We start from the raw sequence: 19,820 nt of genomic DNA, 5'->3' as shown, positions 1-19,820 counted from the left end.
TGACGTGTGATGTGCGTCTCGTGTCGTCGTGCTGAACATGCGTAAGCTACGGTGGCTGCGGATGCTAAGCGGCAGTTCTTTTTTTTTTTTTTATCGGGAGTCGTTCATTCTTGTCGTTGTGTTGAACGTGCGGCATAGCGCATTCTATGGCGGCTGCGGACATTAAGAAGCGGCAGGTTTATTTTTTTTTTTTTTGTGAGAGTCATCTATTCTTGCATCTATGCACGCGGTCAGCTGCGATGATGACACCAACTTTTAGCATTGTTCGCTTCAAATGGCATTTGCGCTTATCACGCTTTCCAATGATTTTGTGGCAGTGGACTACGCCTGCCCCAAGCGTGGCATGATATATCGAACCAGGGTTGTTTAATCGTCATATCACGGGCACTCTGCCAAGTTCGCTCCCTGCCACCGCAGGATCTATCAAAAGTATAGTCAAAAGATAAACACACCGTGACGTTATCGCTGTGTTACATCTTGACGCGCTGCCAATAAATGAGCTGTGGATGCAACGGTCGAAATGAAGGGACGCGCCACCGAACATTTTTTTTTTTCCCATATTCTCGGGAGCAAAAGGGGGGGGGGGGGGGGGGTTCATTACACGAGTGGGTTGATTACACGACAAATAGAGTATCATTTTTCACGATCGCAATTGGCGTCTAAAGACGATTTCTGTATATCGAATTATCGATATGTCGAACTATTTCGTGATCCCATTCGAGTTCGATATATCTGGGTTTGACTGTAGTTCATAGTTGTCAGATTTGCGATGTTTCAAAGCACGCGTCGTTGATGCAGATGCCGCCATTCTCCCATGTGACTGAGACGCTGTCGCGTGTTCGGAGCGCACTCAAAAATAGCCGCTTCATGGGAAAAATGTAAACGGCATCAAAATCGACACTTCAGTTATTCAACTACACACTAGATTGCAAAGCTGTTTGTGAGCGATGCGGAAGGGTTCAAAATCGGCGTGCGAAGTCATCGTTAGCGCGCTAACGATGCTCAATGGGTGCGGTAGGGAAAGAGTTAATCATCTCTGTTACGCTGTCTATTTGTCTGTAGCGATGGCGAATAAAACAGATGGCCATTCTCTGCACTTTTTCCAAGTTGTCTATACAGGAGACCCACTATTGTAAACTCGCATAAAGTAAAAACTCGGATATAGCAGAGTAAAACTGAAGTCCCTGTTCGTCTTTCATAGACAACTGCACATCTTTCGCCCGTGATAGTAAAGACACTATTGTTAAAAATCTGTTTAGTAAAGTGCGTTTGCCTGCAGCGACGACTTCCTACGAAATTACTTTACCGCATGCTCGCTACCTAGGATCGCGATGCAATTTTGTTTAAGAACACAGTGTTCTTTTAAATGGCTTTATCACCAGGCTTAGCAGCATGCAGGAGAAGCCAACTTTACTTAGGCCTTGGAGCTGGGAGAGAAAGCATGCAGCGCATAGGAAAAAAAAAAAGCAAAGCTGTCTGCAAACATAGAAAGAAGGTGGAGCGGTCCGTTCAGAAAGTAGAGCCAAGATGTAGTGAGAAATAGGGAAGGGAAGAAACGGCGAAACATTTGCAGCACTGTGCAGCACGAAGAATGAAGCAGCGTTGGCAAAAACTGGAGGTGTGCGCGGTTTTCCAACAGTTGACTGCGGAGCTAACTTCTCGTCTATTGCCTTTTAAAAGGCAGAAACAGCGGAAGATAGTGCCGTATTCATAAAAGGCTTTGATTTTCACATGAAATCGACCTCGGCTATATTCATAGCCAGGTTGCCCTCATAGTGGTACTTCCTTCCACAAGGTATAAACAAAACTGAAAAATGGCATAAAGGAATGATAAGAAACAGAAGGTATTTTAGAGTTTTTTTTCATTAAAGGGGTCATGACGGCAATTTTGGTATATAAACTGTTTATTGCATCTTATTCCCGATGTGCCATGCAACTGAACCACAAAGTTTCAGCTCCATCGGAGCTGCAGATATTTTTAAAAGTAGTATTTCCACTTCTTCGTTAAGGGGGGACGCGACCTTTGAAAACCGAAAAATAGCAAAAAAGTTGATCTTTGCAAAGGTATATATTCCGGTAGTATATGTCATAAACTACCTTTTTTGCAAATATCAATGTCGTAATCGTTGTAGAAATGCAAAAAATTGATAATATAACAAGCCGCGGCAGCCGCAGCGCAGTGAGAAATTGGCGAAAATGCCCCAAGTTTGCACACCCGTCATTCCTCCCCCGCTGAACCGAGCACTGCCATCTTGGTCTTGTTTTGTTCGTGACTTCTTGCGCTTCCTCTCGCAACCCTCGACAGCGGCGGCAGCGGCGTGGTTGCGGCGTGGCTCGCTTCTGATTGGGAGCCTCGCGGCGGCTTTCGAGTTTCCCGCGTCTCGAATTCGAAGCTGCGATTGGAAGAGTCGCGCACTCCTCGAAAACGCGGGGGTTTGGGCGACTGCTATTGGCTGTTGCGCGCGCTGACGCAATGGCCTCCACCGCCTACTTCCCTGCGTGTCGTCTGCTGCGTCTTTCTTTTGTGCTTTGCTCTCTTCATCACACACCATTTTTACGATCGCTGTCTTTACGACCTCTTGCCGTGCCCTCCAAAGAGTTTTGTGCAGTCTGTCGATAGTTGCGTAGTTGGTCACAATGCCTAAAGCAAAGTTCAAAACGCGACATTCGTTCGGGGCACGGAAGCGCTCCACGAAGGCTGCGAACATGGCGAGGCGCGCTGGCGACTGCATCGACACTTCCAGCGTCCCAGACGAATTCGTCGCCGCTACCAGCGTCCGAGATGACTGCGCCGCTGCTTCCAGAGTCCGAGACGACAGCGTTGCCGCTACCAGCATCCGAAATGACTGCTTCGCCGCTTTGAGCCATGTGCCATCTGCTTCATCGGCACAAGAGTACAACGTTTCAAGTGCGTCTGGGGATCCGGGCCCCTCGACCTCGGCAATTGTGGCCTTCACCTCCGGTCCCTCATCTCCTCTGAAGGGAAAGAACACTGCTTCCACTGTTCGCCTGGAAACGTATTTCTTGACGCTCAAGGAGATCAAGGCAGCGGAGGCACAGCGTGCTGCTGTTAGAGATGAACTTGGTGCCATGCCAGCGACGCAGCGCAAGTTTCAAGTGATGACACCTGATCCCGGACCTGCCACCGTTACAACCGAAGGTGCCAAATTTTGCCTCAGGCAGATGGATGCCCTAGGTGCCCTGCTTTCAAACACCTTGTGCGTGCATTGCCTCGCGACTGGGCTGACAGTTCAAGGAGGCACCGAACTTGGACTAGCAACTAAACTTCAGTGCGCAAAGACACTTCAAGCTACTGTGTGTCATTTTAGACCTGGAAGTGTCACAGTTGTTGAGGGCCATTTTCTGGGAATTGTCTTATATGGCTGCTCATGGCTGTTGTTGCGGCGCGTCTTTCTCTCCTTCTTTTTTTTTCTCTAATATATCAGGAACTGCTTGTCAGATTTTCATGGGGTTTCTTTTATCTCATACCTGAATAAATTTTTGAGGGCAAGGCAAGCCTATGTATTCAAAATATTGTCTGGAATTTGTCATAATTTGATTAATCAACATAGGTCTAATTGATAACAAAAATTCCAGTGCTATGCGGCTATTTTTCAGCAAGGAAATTTAGAAAAAGGGCTTTGTCTTGCCCTGAGGAACCTATCTAGGAACCAGCATGACAAATTGCACAATACCAGTGCCTTTCGCAATTTCTCCAGGCCTAATATAAAGGACCTATTCAAACTAATTTGATATGCTTCTGTAACTTGAGAACTAGCATGCACAATTCTATGAAACTTGGTGGTTTTTCATTTGTTAATGTCATGAGCCTGTCCTGAAAATTTCATTATGATAACTTGAGAAACAAAAGAGTTATTGTTCTCTCAACCTTTGAGAGCCGTTTTCTCAGAATCAATTTTTTGCACGGTGTGGCTGCTAGGGAAAGTCATATCTCAAGAACCGCTTATTGGATTTTCATGAGTCTTTTTTTGTGCATACCTAAGTAAATTTCTAAGGGCAAGACAATTCGTTTTTTTTTTTTTTTCAAAATATTATATGTGTAATTAGGGGCAGTCAATTAAAATATTGTTAGGTCAAGTGTAAATTTTAACACTAAATTTGGGGCTGTACTAAAATTTTTCAGAGAGGAAATTTGGAAAAAGGGAAATGACGCCGCGTTGTCTGCTGTATGTTCTGTGCATGAGCAGCGCCAACCGCAGTTAAGCTGTTCTAGGTACCATAGTTGTGCGACGCCAATGTGGCAGACCAAACGGCAATCATGCCACCAACAGCGGTTACCGCAAGTAGCTGTTCGATCCCTGTTAGCGCTTTTAACGTAGGCAATAGGGACGCCTGTGGGCGGGATTCAGGAGTATGTCGGCTCCCGACTGGAACAATGTACACACTGTGTACTGAAACGCGTCTCAAAAGCAACACATAAAAAGCGCATAGAGTGCTGTTCGATGGCTCATCCGCTGGCTCTGTACTGGCGAACACTGCATGGTTGCAGGCACGGAACTCGGCTTAGCTTGCACTTTTGTGGCGACTTCCTGCGATGCTTCTGGCGATAAAAAACGTAGCTGCAGGTGTGCCCGGTGCTCGCCGATGACGTGGCGACATCGCATAAAGTTCCAAGATGAGCGGTGTGATGATCTGACGATGTTTCCAGTGACCCAGAGCACAGCGCGTAAAGGTCTTCAGTGTCTGGTGCATTCAGACGATGCATCATCCGCATAGGAAGTGCTCAGCAATGGCGCCGTATACACTCGTATCCACGCACAAGGCACTCGCCTCTGTGCCCGCAATTTCGGTGACACTCCTAGCCACACAATAATCACTCGCCTCAGCGCCCGTAATTTCAGTCACACTCGTAGCCGCGCAGGAAACACTCGTATCCGCGCCTGTAACTTCAGTGACACTCGTGGCCATGCACAAAGCACTCGCATCCGTGCCCGTAACTTCAGTGACACTCGTGGCTGCGCACGTAGCATTCACCTCCGTGCCCGTAACTTCAGTAGAGTGTTGAACACCTGAAGTTCTTGAAACAGACGACTTCTTCACCATCGACGATTTTAGCTTACACGTGCCGTAGGCATGAACCGTCTTTTACTTCAGCTGTCGTCAACCTTTGACCAACAGTGAAGTCCGAAACTGCTCCGCGCGTACGTGCGAACACAGCGGCTGCATAATCTGTATTCGAAACTATGCTTTGCGCAAATAACAAACACGGACACGCGGTGAGTCTCTGCGCGAATTACTGGTACGGCGAGCCAAGAAGCCAAGATGTAAAGAGGCACGTGTAGCAGACACTAACGTTGAGGGGAGGCATCGTCGAGGCGACCGATTGCGGAGCGCGCTGCTCTCGCGTGATGCGCGCCGCCAATCAGGAGTCGTCGTGCGACCCTGGAACTTTTGTTTATTATGCGTTTGGTTCGGCTCAGAGGAGACCGTTGAAGTGGGAAATGTGAAGTCAAAGTAACACCCTTTCCGTAGAGACAAAGATGGCTGCACTCCATTGGGCGGTTGCCGAGATATAAGGACTTGGAAAACGCAGTTTTTTTCGCTATTTGGAAGAAGTTTTCTGCTACCTTTGATCACATAAATTGTGATTTGGGAGTGTTTCTAGATGGTTTTCGATGGTGAAAAATTTTAATTACATAAAACAAGAGTTGTAGAAGAAGAAAATAACAGTTTAAAAAAATTGATTTTTTTTACCATTTTCGCCTGTGGAAAGCCGCGTGCCCCCTTAAGGAAACAGACATGTTGCAACAGCGTAACGCAGGTGAACGAGCGACGCTGATTCAGAGATAAAATTTTTATGCTCTCAGCGAAGCATATGTACCCCAATGCAGATCTAAGGGCATTCTCATCCCGAAACAGTGTTCATTCATTTCTGTGCACTAGTTTTGAAACTGCTTTTACTGATGTGATGTGTGCTGCGTGGCTCTATATGATAGTGCAGGAAATTGTTTTCTGATCCAAGAAGCATTGATAAAATCTGGAGAACACTATAGCTTGCCACCGATTGCATTCGCTCTTGTCTGTAAGGTGCATGAAATATGAAATTGGCAGTCTAAATAAAGGATTTCAACGTCAAGATGACTTCATTAAAGCCTGTGCAAGCGCACAGTGCGCTTGCACAGGCTGGTGCCGCATGCTTTTTGCCCCTTGCAACATGGTCGTTGCTTGCTTAGCCGGCTTCACCCGTCCGCATTGGCGTCTATGGAGGACCCCCACTCGAGACGTTCTATATAACCACCCTGGGCTTCACGCACACCATTAACAATGGGGATGGTGGACTCCAGGCATGGTGTTGTAGAACCGACTATGGATGTGAATTTGTCTATGCCATTTGTCGGACCCTCATCTGCCCCGCACGCTGTTGACAATGGAGGTGGTGGACTCCAGGCATGGTGTTTTAGAACAAACAGACTGGGCGTGGATTTGTCTATGCCGTTTGTCGGCTCCTCATCAGCTTGACACGTGCCATTGACAATGGGTATGGTGAACTGCACGTGGGGCGCACAAACTGCCGTCAAGCTGAGCCCCCCTCCGAGAACTTGCAGAAACTTTTCCGAAATGTGTTTTTCCAGTTTTGTGTGCGGCAGGTTGTATGTGAGAAAATACTGTAATCCATTAATGAGTTTTTGTTTTCAGTTTCGCAGAGCTACATTGCCACTGCTGGTGAAGACAATATCATCACAATATCTCAGCTTTACCGTATCCTTTGGGGTTTTTGTTTCATTTGAGAGAGAGGGTGCACACACTGCCTGGCAACTTTGCTTTTGGTGCTGGGCAGCTTAAAGGAGGCATTGCAAGAACCTGAGGACTGCCCCTTGACCTATGCCATCAACAGAGGAGCACACGCATTTAGTGCAACGTGTTGCATGTCGCCTGTACGGGCACATCTCCTCGGTCAAGGCCCTGGCCTGCTGTCGACCCTCGCACCTGCCTGGCCGCGAGGACCGCCTGTTGGCTTCAGCAGGAGGCCGCGCCCAGCTCTGCCTTTGGAAGGTCGCAGCGTCCAGACAGTGTGAGTCTTCATCGCAGCCTAATCTGAAATTCATACAGTTGTCATAGGGACATGTGTGATGTGGCTGAGCATTGGTCTTAACTACTGGTGTTAAATATTAATGGCATTGGAGTGCACGTTTGCCACCAACTCCAGAGTCATGACAATGAAATGGCCTGGTTGGTCAATACAGGGATAACATCATTCAACCACGGTTGCGAAGTGCCTTCCAAGAAAAAAAAAAGACTTATGTGGAGAAGAGTGGATGAGCGGGAATTGTGAATCGCTGCCCGTTTGGATGCAAGCCAGGCACACTAGCTCTACACCAGTGAGGAGCGTTTATTCAATATGATGGTTTAAAGGCCTGATGCAAGCTCCTGGTACCTTAGGGTGGACAGCAACCCCACAATGCATTACAGCAACACTTAGTTGAAGTTAAGAGCACTGATTAGCACAGCTAATCAGCACTAGTAAGTAGTACTGCTGGCCGGGGTCAGAGGAAGGGAATGTTTAAACAGAAATTGATTCAGTAAAGGTTTACTGAGCATATTGAAATGCTTCATGAACTCACACTTAATCAAACTCCATGTAGGAGGTAAGCATTTCAAAGTAGTTTTATTGTATCTTTTTGTTCCTCACGGCACTTCATTCTTTGACCACACGGAGTACAGCAGGACTGTGTGGAGAATCACTATCATGCAAGCTGTAGACAAAGATGTGTACTTTTAATCTGGATTATCCATGATTATTTTGATCTTAGTGCCAGGTTTCTTTCCTTTGTTTCCTTGTCTGCCGCAGTGGGGCTGAAGATAGCTCAGCTTCAAAAGAGGCACTAGAACAATTTGTGGAGAGTGTCCTAATTTAGTGAAAGGTGCACATAATTGAGGAGACACCACAATGCATGACTAGAATCAGAAGTTTGGAAAGATTACCATGGTAGGCGGTGTAAAGAAGATGATGTGCATAAGCGGTAGCGCGCGATCACCAAGCGCGGGTTGTTGGCAGTCCTGGAACAACAGTCGCTCTGAACTGACATTCCATTATTCAAGACTTCTAGTTGCCAGTCCTTGGAGGGGCAGTAAACTGTTATTACAAGTAGTGGGGTGCTGGGTATGAGGGAGGAGTTTCAGGGGATTCATGCCACAAAGTGGCTAAATGAGGAATGGAGTATGATACGTTCTCTCTTTAGCTTTCATAATAGCTGTGTGGGTGAATGTGGTCACTTGACGATAATCTACTTTGCTTGCCTTTTGCATCAGGTGACACATTCCATGTTGACCCATAACAACCAAGAGCAGTGTCTTGCAGCATACAAGCCTGCCCCTGGAACTTTGCAGGCAGCATGATCAGTGAAGAGCTCCATGACCACCGCCTGTGGTCCTTGGACCGGCAGCACCGTGGTGCCTGCCGCTTTCCGTCCACGGACCCCCTCGCACGGTACCTGGACGTCTGCGTCTGGGAGCATGCACCTTCTGACATCCGTGTTGTCACTGCTGCCTCTGATGCCCTCATTCGGTGGGTAGTGGCTATGATGTGAAAAATAAATGCAAGGATTTCAAAGTGCAGAAAACTCAACATCTATGCTAGACGTACCGTATTTACTCGCATAATGATCGCACTCGCGTAATGATCGCACCCCTGAATTTTGAGGTCAAAATTCCATTTTTTTAATTCCCCGCGTAATGATCGCACCCCGAACATGGAGCCGCCTGGTGGTTGATCTGCAGTCATCCCGCAGCGAATGCATTCCGACGAGTTCCCAACCTAGTCTAGTAACGTTGGAGTTCCCATGATTCCATGCTTTGCGGCGTTTGCCATTTTGCAATTCGGCAGCGTCGGTCGTAGCGTGCTTTATGTTTTTGTGCGAGTTTACGCCATTTCACCATGGGGCGGTATGCCAGTTACACCGCCGCGTTCAAGCTCAAGGCTGTCGACTATGCACTGGAGCATGGCAACCGCGCTGCTGGTAGGCATTTCGGCGTGGACGAAATGAGGATACGCTATTGGAAGAAGCAGCGCGAGAAGCTGATGGCTACGAACAAGACACGGCGGGCTTTCCGTGGACCCAAAACGGTCAAGTTTCCTCGTGTTGAGGAGGCGATCCTAGAATACGTGAGGGACCTGCGCAAGGATGGTTGTGCAGTATCATTAGAAAAGATACAGACGCATGCGCGCACAACTGCCAGGAAGCTGGGAATCGCCGCAAAGGATTTCCGCGCTAGCTCCGGTTGGACGACTCGCTTTATGCGACGGAATGGACTTTCCCTGAGGCGGCGGACGTCGTCGTGCCAGCGGCTCCCAGCCGCGTATGAAAGCAAAGTGATAGACTTCCATCACTTCGTGGATGGCGATGGGCCAGCATGATTTGACGTCGAGCGGAAAGATTAAAAGGCCATCCGTGGAGATGCTGTGCTTGTGGATCACAGAAGCGTAAAGCAGTATCCCCGACGAGGTAGTGGCTCAGAGTTTTAAGAAGACAGGCATATCTAACGCTTTGGATGGAATGGAAGATGACTTCCTGTGGGATTGTGAAGATGCTCCCAGCGACGACACTGCCGTTTCCGATGAGTCGTGCAGCAGTGAAAGCGAGGATGGCGAGGATTCAGACTTTGATTAGAGTACTGACGAAAAAAAATAAATGGGCATTGTGCACTCCATGTGATGCTTAATGTGCGTGTTTATTGCGAAGGTAAGCCTTACTCAGCTTTTATTTTTGGTTGTAATCGAGATATATGTTCTAAGACGTCTGACCTGCAACTTGTTTGCGTTTTCGGTGCTCAAAAATTTTTTGTAGAACATTTACCCCGCGTAATGATCGCACCCCGAAATTTGCGTCAGTATTTAAAAAAAAAAGTGCGATCATTATGCGAATAAATACGGTACCTGAAACTAACCTACCATAGTGTCGATATTGCTAGCACCGCCCTTTTTTGTGGGAAAAGAAAAATGTTTGAAAAGGAATTTGCATGCGAATTTAAGCTCCCCCTTTTTTGCAAGCAAGTGCACATCAGAGGCTGTGAAACGCTCTTGCTCGCTCGGTCATCAAACTAGAGTTGTCAGTCCTCAGCGTCTGTGGTGTGATCTCCGGCATCATGTGTTGCTGTGTTCAGAGGCTGCATGACAGATGCCAGCATAAAAGGCCAAAACTCAGCTGAAAGAGACCCCGATAATTCTATCAGCATGGTGTCACCTATGCCTGGTATCGGCGGCGCTCGGCAGGTTTCACAGGCATTGCAGGCTTGCGTTGCTTTGTTTGGTGTCAGTTGTTCAAGATCTGTAACTGAAGTTGGAACAAGTTTGCAGAGGGCTGCCTGCAGCTTGAAGTTTAAGTGAATTGTAATCATGTTTGCTGAAGATGTTTGCCAACTTTGCCGAATAAATTGTTCCTCGTGCCCGTCATGTCGAGATATAGCCATGAAAAAAAAAATGGGGGGGGGGGGGGGGGCTATTTAGATTTTTTGAATCTAAGCACTTCTTCACTTTCGACGTCGTGATTGGGAAAAAAAAAAGCGGGTGCTTAGAATCGAGGGAATGTGATAATATTCAAGATTGTCTGATTGTCTTTTTCCGGGAACTAAAATTGAGCAAACTTGTAGTTTTCAGAAAGGAAAATGAAATGCCAATGGCTCCACTGCAGTGCTGAAGTGGTTAGGGAGCTCGACTTCTGTGCCCAAAGATGCAGGATCAAATCCCGACCGCGGCGGCCGCTTTTCAGTGGAGGCAAAAAGCAAGGTGCCCATGTGCTGCGCAGTGTCAGTGCACGTTAAATAATCCCAGGTGGTCTAAAAGATGATGGCACTTAGGTCACCTGTGTAGTGGAGGCACATTGAAAGGGGCACTAGACTTCAGGGGGTGGGGGGCACGGGAAGCCAGAGGAGTCTTGTTGGAAATAAAAAACAAGCAGGGAATGATACTGTATTTTTGCAAAAAAAAATTTACTGTATTCCAGTGGCAGGATCAACTGCTATAGACACTCTGCACATCTTAATCCAACACTGTATGAGCGGCACTCGCGGTGGCGAGCGCGACCCGGTCAGGAGGGCTGGAGTAGACGACGGCGCCCGCAGTGCTGTGCCGTGCTGTGCTCGTCATTGTGAATGAGCTCTGCATCTTTTTCTCGATCACAAATGGCGCATAAAAACAGCTGGATACACTTATGTGTTGTAGGCTTAGCAATAGATACATGAATTCGCCTGCTGGAACAAAATTTTACAGTTGCCCAACGCAGCATTGTGATACCAAGATACTTTGCTGGGCGAGTTGGTAAACATCCATTGTTAATTCAAACAGCGCGAAGAGGAAGACACAGGACAAGTTAAAAGGAAGCCACAGTACAAGCAGTGACTCACAACTCAGCCTAAGCCTTTACTCCAAGGCCCAGATAAAAACAAATATGAAAAGAACGAAGCAATCACTTGAAACAACCCCTGGGTTCACCTGCTACACAAAAAATCACTCAAAAAAGATATCTCTTTGCTTGAAAGAGCAAGAGAAGTCTTGCTGACACAGTTATTGTCCCTTGAAATAAAATATGCTTCAGCTATTTCTCTCGTCAACTTTTCTTTGTGGTGATACAAAATCCTAACCTGGTCAGACATGGCAGTACACTTCATCTCCTTCATTGTTTCACAGGAATGGCAATGTGAGACCAGAAATGTTTTGTCCTTGCCACTTTCCAAGTTGTTCCGGTGTTCCAGTAGTCTCTTGTTAATACATCGTCCTGTTTGTCCTATATAACAGGCTCCACAAGAGAGTGGAAACCTGTACACAACACCAGTCTTGCATCTAACAAATGGGTCTCTATGTTTCACCCCACATTCTTGCTTCTTCAATTCTCTTTCCCTTTGAATAACCGGGCAAATACTCTTCATCTTGAGCGGGGCGGTCAATGCGACGTCAACACCATAACTCTTGCCTACATTTTTGAGGCCATGTGAAGTTCTGTGCACATACAGTACCACTACAACTTTCCTCTTCTTCTAACCTATGCTGGGCAGGGATTTCTGTCTGAGCGTTCTTTTAAGGCTCTTCAGTAACCGGCAACTGGCCTCATTAATAACAGACTCCCGATAACCGGCCTTTGCAATTCTCTTCACTTGTCTTTCAAAACTCTTGCCCATGCCGTGGTAACAAGATTTCTTCAACGCATTTAATAAGCATGTGTTTATCATCCCATTCTTCACTAATTTGGAATGTCCTGAATTGGAGCCTAGCAACGGCTTCATCGATCTTGGGTTGTATTCCCAACAAACATGATCATCACCGAATTGAATCAAAATATCAAAATACTGTAACCGATCGTCCACTGGTTTCTCAACAGTAAATTCCAGCCCGGATCCACATTCAGTAAAAACATCCATAATGTCCTTCATTCGTTGATAGAATCCTTCACGGTCTGTTAATACTAAAAAGTCGTCCACATACCTGAAGGTGGAATAATGTAAGCCCTCCAAGTTATCCTTCAGGTGTCTGTCCACGTACATTAAGAAGATGTCACTCAAGACCGGTGCTACACTCGACACAATGCAGACTCCAGCCTTCTGCGTATACAGCTTGTTCTTCCAGCCTATGAAGGTGGATTCCAGGTAGAACCTCAAAAGTTCAAGGAAACTTTCAACACTAACACCTGAGGCGTCAATGAAGGCACATTCATTATTGTCTTCTGTAATGCACATTTGTACACGCTTAAGGAGGCAGTCATGGGGGAGGCTATAATATAAATCCTTGACATCCATGCTGAAGCCGACACATTTTCTTGGGTTGTGTTCTTTGAGGAACACGGCAAGGGCTTCAGAGTTAGGTAGCCTTAGAGGGTCTGATAAAGTCAACGAGGAAAGGTGTTTCTGCAAATATTTGGACACCAGGTGCTGCCACGTGCTCTTCTCAGATACGATGGCTCTGAACGGAACATCTGGTTTATGGGTTTTTGCCGAAAAGAATACTTCCAAATGTAATTGCTTGCATTGTTTCACCTGTTCATGTATTCGTTCAAGCCCAAGATCACCAAGTAGAGCCATAGCCCTCTCTTTTACCATAGTTGCCTTCATAGGAAACCTTTTAAAATTTTCAACAGCAGCCTCCGCTTTTTCTTGAAACTGATTCACAGAAAAAATAGTAAAATACCCTTCTTTATCTGATAGTATAACTCTGAGGTCTTTCGAGGCCATCCATTTGGCAATATAGTTAATAGGGCACGTTTTTCCCTTTAATCCTTCTTTTGTGTGCTCTAACACTTCCAAGCACTCATGGATGCACCGCGACCTATCAGAATTTGGAATTCTATTTGCAATACAGCGTGACATGGCCACCTGTTCAGCCTCATCAACTCTAGGCTCAAAAGCATGCTTAGGACCCAGCTTCAGCATCTTATCAATGTCTAGAGGTATCCCTTCATCTGCGAAATTCAATACCTTGCCTTGCTGATCTTCGTCCATCATCTTTTTTCGTGGAAGCCGACGTAGAACCACCTTCCAAAGAAATTCAGTCAGTCGTTCACTCAGGGCACTCCACTCTGTGTACTTGCGACTCACACGCTGCTTGCTATAAGTGCTCTCACACACGAGTCGTAGACAATCCTTAAAGTGGCGGGCTTGCCTCCACATCTCAGACACCATTATATGGCAGAGTCTCCTGCAATGACCAGTAGACGGCCTCAGGAACCCAAAGGTCTTCAGGAATTCCGGAGGCACTGTGCCGAGCTTGAGGTACCAAGAGGCCTTTCTTGCTTGGCAGACACAAACGGCGATAAAGGTGCCATGTCTTCGTTCATTGCATTTGCGTAGCAGTGTGTGCTCTTTATTTGTTTTTACGTTTACCTCTGCAGCGAAGGTGGCACGGGTGCCATTGGTGAAATCCAAGATATGCAGCAGCCATTTCGTGGGAAATGCAAAATCGAATGAAGGAGGGCACCCGTCCTATGACCCAAGTATTTTCCCTTCGTCCTACAAAAGAGCAAATGGTTGTTCCGGTAGCTGTCACTTTAATTTGTAAGAATGTAGCGGTAATCCGGGCCGGTTAGTCCATTGCATAAAGCTAGCAACAAGTCAGGATTTCTAAAAACCCAGTAGATGAATATTTTGCTTACCTTTAATTTGATGGTTTCCGATGGCGCACTGATGTTTGTCTACATAATACACCAGGCTGTTATTTCGACCTCATCACACGATTTTGTCTGTTTCATGTTGTGCACATGGCCTGCTTCAAAAAGCTTTGTTCCTTCTCTAATGTTCGTGTCTCGAAAGAATTTTTCAGCCCCATTAATAGCTCCAATTCCCGTCTCTACAATCAGTGGCACACCGCTAGCAGACTCTATCCCTGCCGAGATGTGGAGGGAGCCTTCTTGACAGGAATGAGGAACGGGTCGCGCAGGGTGCTGAACTCAACCTTGACAGTGGCAGCGCCTAGCGGGCACAAGGTGCCTGTGCTGTGGGGATCAGCTGTAGATCTGCATTCCAGTTTATTCCTGTGCGAGCAGAAGCAGTACCAAAAGTCACGTGGTTCTATATCACAATATTGATAAATCATTTTTTGTGCAGCATTCAGGGTGGTGTTATACCATTTCGGTTCCCATTTGGCATCCGTCATCAACTTGGAGGCTGCTTTGTGATTGAGATTTTAACTGGTGACATCTGCATCTTCAGTTGTATACGATCATTGTAATTGTAGGCGTCGACCAAGAAGTGAGAGAGACTGTGCGCCTTTCCTGAAATTGGTGGGCTGATAGGGAAAGGAAGATATCTGTCATACTTCCCAGGGGACACTTGAGCCATACCTCAAGGGAAGGGAGGGAGAAATATGTGCCTTAGTGGCAGGCTATGGAAGAATTTCGACTACCTGGGGTTCTTTAACACACGCTGATATCGGGACAGCACAGGGACACCTTTGCATTTTGCATCCATCAAAACGTGGCCACCGTTCATGGGTTTGATCTTGGGTCCTCTGGTTCAGTAGCTCAGCATCTTAACCTGTGAGCCAAGGCAGCAGGTTCCTAAAAGGCAACCACTTTTCCTTTCAGGGAAGGCACACTTTGTCAGTTTGCTGTGCCAGTCTCTATACTCAACAGCCAAACAAACACATGCCAAACAGCGCTTTTGCACGTCTTAATAATCTGTTTGAGTGGGGATAACCTCCGGCTAACTTTTTTTGTTGCGACACTCCGACAGCCAAAGCGATACCTCGGGTGGCCGCAGCTACGCCGTGAAGAGGCGTAGTTACGGTCTGCTCATAAAAAAAATCAGCCTGCTATGACATTTGAATTCACATCACCCCTATGCCACGGGCAGGAGCTACCAACTCTGGTCGCTCCTTTCATATGGGAGGGTGATATTAGAATCAGCCTACCAGAACTGTTTAGGCACGTCCATACGACTTGGTTAAAGCGTGACCCTATATGTGGGCTGGTTGGTAGCTTACGCTCTCACATCATACCCTTAAAGGATGAGCTGAAGAAAAGCGTGACCTTATATGTAGGCTGGTTGGTAGCTTATGCTCTCACATCATACCCTTAAAGGATGAGCTGAAGTATCCCCAATATTGTAGCACCTTACACTGATGTGGCGTGATAGGGAAATAGTGTAGCAGGCAAAAGAAGCTTCTGCCATTGCTTTTGCAATTCAACTAGGGTTAACCAAAACTAAACCGCAGCTAATTTTTTTTCCAAGCTCTGCCTGGACATTCCTGTGGACACCTGCCAGAATGGAACCTTTTTAAATTTATTCACAAGCACCCTAATTGAGATGGCCCGTTGTAACAACCATTAGGTGGATTTGTGAAGAATGCATGGAAGCGGCAGGTGTGGCTTCAAGAGAGCATTTGGCACTGTAAGCGAGGAATTTTTGGTTGCACTGCCTTTGTACAGGTTTTGGTGTATGATCTGTGAGAGTTTAATTGATGGTGGAGCTTGCTTTGATGCCCATCAAAGCAAGCTCCACCAAAAGCATACTCATTCATCATAAGACCCAAGCTTGAATATGCCTCCGCCGTTTTGGACCCGTACACAAAACTTAACTTTCACTCACTCGAAATGATCCAACGCAAGGCTATTTGTTTTATTTTTTCTAAGTATCGTGCAATGGACTCACCAACCGAACTAATGATGCCACATAACATCCCTACACTCCAGTTACGAAGGAAGATTCAACTACTTAAATTTCTGTTCTTACTGAAATGTAATAAATTGATAATGAACTCCTCGCCTTACCTGACGCTGCTTAACACCCGTCTGACAAGAAATCGTCACGAACATCAACTAATGCCTTACAATTCTAGAGTAAACGCATTTAAATATTTGTTTTTTCTGCGTACTATAGAAGAATGGAACCGACTGCCACCTTGCTTAGCTAATAGCATTGACTTCATAGAGCTAATTGAATCTTAATTACCTGTGACTAACCTGCTATGATGTTGCTGCTCTAAAGGATATTTGTTCGTGTTTGAAATAATGCCTTTTTTTTCCCGTTGCTTTGTTCATTGACGCATTCTATTGTTTATTTTCAAAGTGTTCAGTTATTCTACCCCTGGCTGCTGTGAATATTGTGTTGTGTACATTTTTTTTATTTGTTTCTGTGATATTGTTATTGTTGCCCCTCCTGCTAGGGCCCATCAAAGGACCTGCAGTATATTTTAAATAAATAAAATACCCCCAGATAACTTTTTCTGGCTGTGCAGCCAAAGCTACAGAATCAGCTCACTGGGCAGCGTGATATAATCCCTTCATATGTTTTGCGGATCGCACTCTGGACTGTTATGACATTGCAGAAAGGTTCACGTTATAATTAAATCATGATTTTACTAGAACACAAGCCATTTCAACGTTAGTGTAGTGCATTTTCAAGTCAGTACACTGTGCCAAGAAAACTGAATGGCTGCGCCATCTGGCGGGAATGTCCCAAAGCGTGCGTTGGTTGCTTCTGTTGCATCTACTCGCCGTTTCCATGTGGTTTTGCAATGTCCTTGTTTCGGTGATATACGTAGCATGTGATATTCATTAACCGCGATTTTACATTCACTTATGCCTTAAGTAGCTTAAAGAAAAGCATTTCTGCATCTTTGGTCACTCGAAACGTAATATTTCAAGTAAAGGCTGAACTGAAACCGTAACTGAGGCCAGATAAGCCAGAACTACATGGTGCAGTAACACCGTGGCAAACGCCCCACCCCCATAGCCTTGGCTGCTGACCACAAAAAGTCCCTGAGCAAGTTGCTGTAAAGGAGGGCCTAGAAGCAGTATAAGGCATTGGCATTCTCTGCTAATGGAGTGATTTAAATGCAAAAAAAGCAAAGCTTTGTTCAGTGACCCCACACCTGTGTTGCACCAAACTGCCAAACTAGGTTTGCGGCACCGGCGTGATAAAATTAGGAATATTGCACCAAGCTGCTCTGAACTGATTGCTTTGGAACCATGTGGTGTCATGCGTGGCTGGTGTGTGCGATCCATGGATGTGTTCTAACAGGACAGAAGGTGTGCATGTCTTTTTCAACCATCCTGTACTTTTCGTGCCATTCCTTGTATGGTGGGAGCACTTCACCATTGCATCGTAACAAGCGTGACAGGAAATGGCTGCTAAGCAGTGCATTCACTCAACTCTCCTCACTTGTCACAAGCTGTGGTGGTTCTTTCTTTCTTAAGACCAGAGTCATGATGCAACCAGCCTAGGTGCTTTGTCACAGTGTTGCATGGCTCTCGTAATTTGTGGGTTGCAGACTCTTTCGCTACCAGTGGGGTGGGCCCCTCGACATCCTCTTGGCGATCCCAGCAGGCCAGCACTGCCTGTTTAGAGTCTTGCAAGTGCCGCTACCACTGGCCTCTGAGCTGTTGCCACCTCTTCGCCAGCAACAAGTGAGTGCTTGCTGTGGACATATCTTGACACCAGGCCTGCCTGTGCACTCAGCAAACTGCACAGCACAGACCGGCATCCCTTGATACGGGTGTGCGGATTGAATGCTGTCGCTACTCTGAGAACACCTTCACCTCTCCTCGTCCTCCTTAGTGGCTGATTCAAACCTGGAAGTATTGCATTTGAATGTATTGCTCTTATATGCTTGCCCCATATCATGGCAATGGTATAAAGCTTATGAGGTATATGGATACTGGAATTTTACAATACAAGTTGAGTCTCGGGTATTTGTTCTGTAAGAAATTTCAAACAAGTTAAAAAAGTATAGACACCAGTTTTTGAAACGTCGGAAGAAATATGATTGGTTTCCCGGTTATACAAAGGAGATGCTCCCCAAGTAATCCCAGCCTCTCACGTTGCCGCGAAGATATTTTAATTTGAATTTAAATGCAAGCTAGGCAAATACTTCGCTTTTCAAAACTCATCTTTGTGACAAAAACATGTATATAGGTAAATACATTGATATCATCAAACAGCTCTGACATGGAGTCAGAAAAGCAAAGAGCAGTGATGACACAGGATAGCTCACTGTGTCGGAATCGAGCGGCAGCACCGCTGCCGCTTAAGTCTGGCCATGCTCTGGGAATGTTCTGCACTTCTGCTCGCTTGACTCGGTTGCCTTTCACACTGTATTTGTTGGTGCATGTTACAATCACTTCACCTGGTGGTGATTCCGCGGTGGGTGTGTTTTTCAAGCGCAAAGCTTGGGTATACTTAGTGCACGCACGGACACACCAATCAGGCTCTAAAAAGGGGAAACAGAATTTACTCTTTTTATTTTACGCCATTCTTGTACAACTTGAATCTGGTGTACATATGGAGACTGCCTGCTATACTTGGCCCCCAACAGTATTCCTGCACAGGTGCAGAGCTTTCGGCAACGGCGTCTCCCGCTGGCGCGCCGGGAGACGAACTGCATCGCTCCCCACCTGCCTTAGACATCACCAAGCCTAGCTGGTTTCACGCCGAAGTGAACGAACTAAAGCTGTAATAAATGTTGGACTTTCGTGCCGCTTTACTGGGAAGCCCATCTCATAATAAAATATGTTCATGATTTGCACAATGCCTTCAGCAGCGGACCTAGCAGACTAGCAGACACCGGGTATGTTGCACGGGACAGCAGTAGCAAAGTGCCTGTGAAAAAGAAAGCTCATTTTTATTGCTATAATCACTTCAGCACCTCAGTATTTGCAAAACAATCCTCCCAGTTGAATCGTTATTGATAGACATTTGTACAGGGAATTGTGATGTAAGTGGATGAACTGCGATCCACGATAGATTACCCGATCGCAGCGGCCACTGCTTTACATGCCCAGATTGCCTTGACAGCCCCAGATGTCGCCACATGCTTAGATGGCGGTGCGCAAGCCTGCCGTGTCGGGACCAATCGGCGCGTGAGCACGGGAGCTGTGCAGTAGCAGGTCACGGTGGCTGATCACGCCATGCTATAATTCTCTACTAAACATTTTTCCCAGCGCCAGCTTGGCGCTGGGAAACCGGACAGGGAGAGCAGCATCTTCACGGTAATCAGTTCTGTTGTTCAGCGTGTCCTACCAGTTGACATTTCCTACACACCAACCAACCAATCTTTTGTGGCTGCTGCTGATTCCTGCTTTGTCGCTTGAGTCACTGGCTAGTGTGCCAAATTCAAAGTGCATGGCAATGTCAGTAATGTCCGCGCCTTTGGGTGAAACAATGTTACAGAACTAATTATGCTATGTTGAAGTGCTGCTCGACGACAGTCTTTTCTTGCACGTGCTATTGCAAGTAGATGAAGCACTCTTCCCATGTCTGTCATTAGATTTTGTGTTTACGTGATCATTGAGCTGTGCTGGGGCTTTTTGGGTCGCAGTCCCTCTGTTTTGGACGATCGTGGATCGATTAAAGCAAACATACTGAAACAGAAAATCTGG

The 19,820-nt window shown here is 46.4% G+C and overlaps 1 protein-coding gene across 5 annotated transcripts in view; it reads left to right on the top strand.

Moving 5' to 3' along the window:
* The window catches only part of LOC146171622 (tRNA (34-2'-O)-methyltransferase regulator WDR6), a 215,707-nt gene that overhangs the window by 124,098 nt on the left and 71,789 nt on the right, over positions 1-19,820 (top strand). For all 5 annotated transcript variants that reach the window (XM_084586380.1, XM_084586377.1, XM_084586376.1 and 2 more), the window contains 4 exons: positions 6,658-6,720; positions 6,857-7,033; positions 8,350-8,527; positions 17,714-17,849. In XM_084586380.1, the coding sequence (XP_084442506.1) occupies positions 6,658-6,720; positions 6,857-7,033; positions 8,350-8,527; positions 17,714-17,849 (554 nt within the window). The remainder of the gene's footprint in view (positions 1-6,657; positions 6,721-6,856; positions 7,034-8,349; positions 8,528-17,713; positions 17,850-19,820) is intronic.

Source organism: Amblyomma maculatum, unplaced genomic scaffold, assembly GCF_055883805.1.
Source record: "Amblyomma maculatum isolate TAMU_Amacu unplaced genomic scaffold, ASM5588380v1 scaffold_19, whole genome shotgun sequence".
NCBI lineage: Eukaryota > Metazoa > Arthropoda > Arachnida > Ixodida > Ixodidae > Amblyomma > Amblyomma maculatum.
This window is presented reverse-complemented; position numbering and strand designations above follow the sequence as displayed.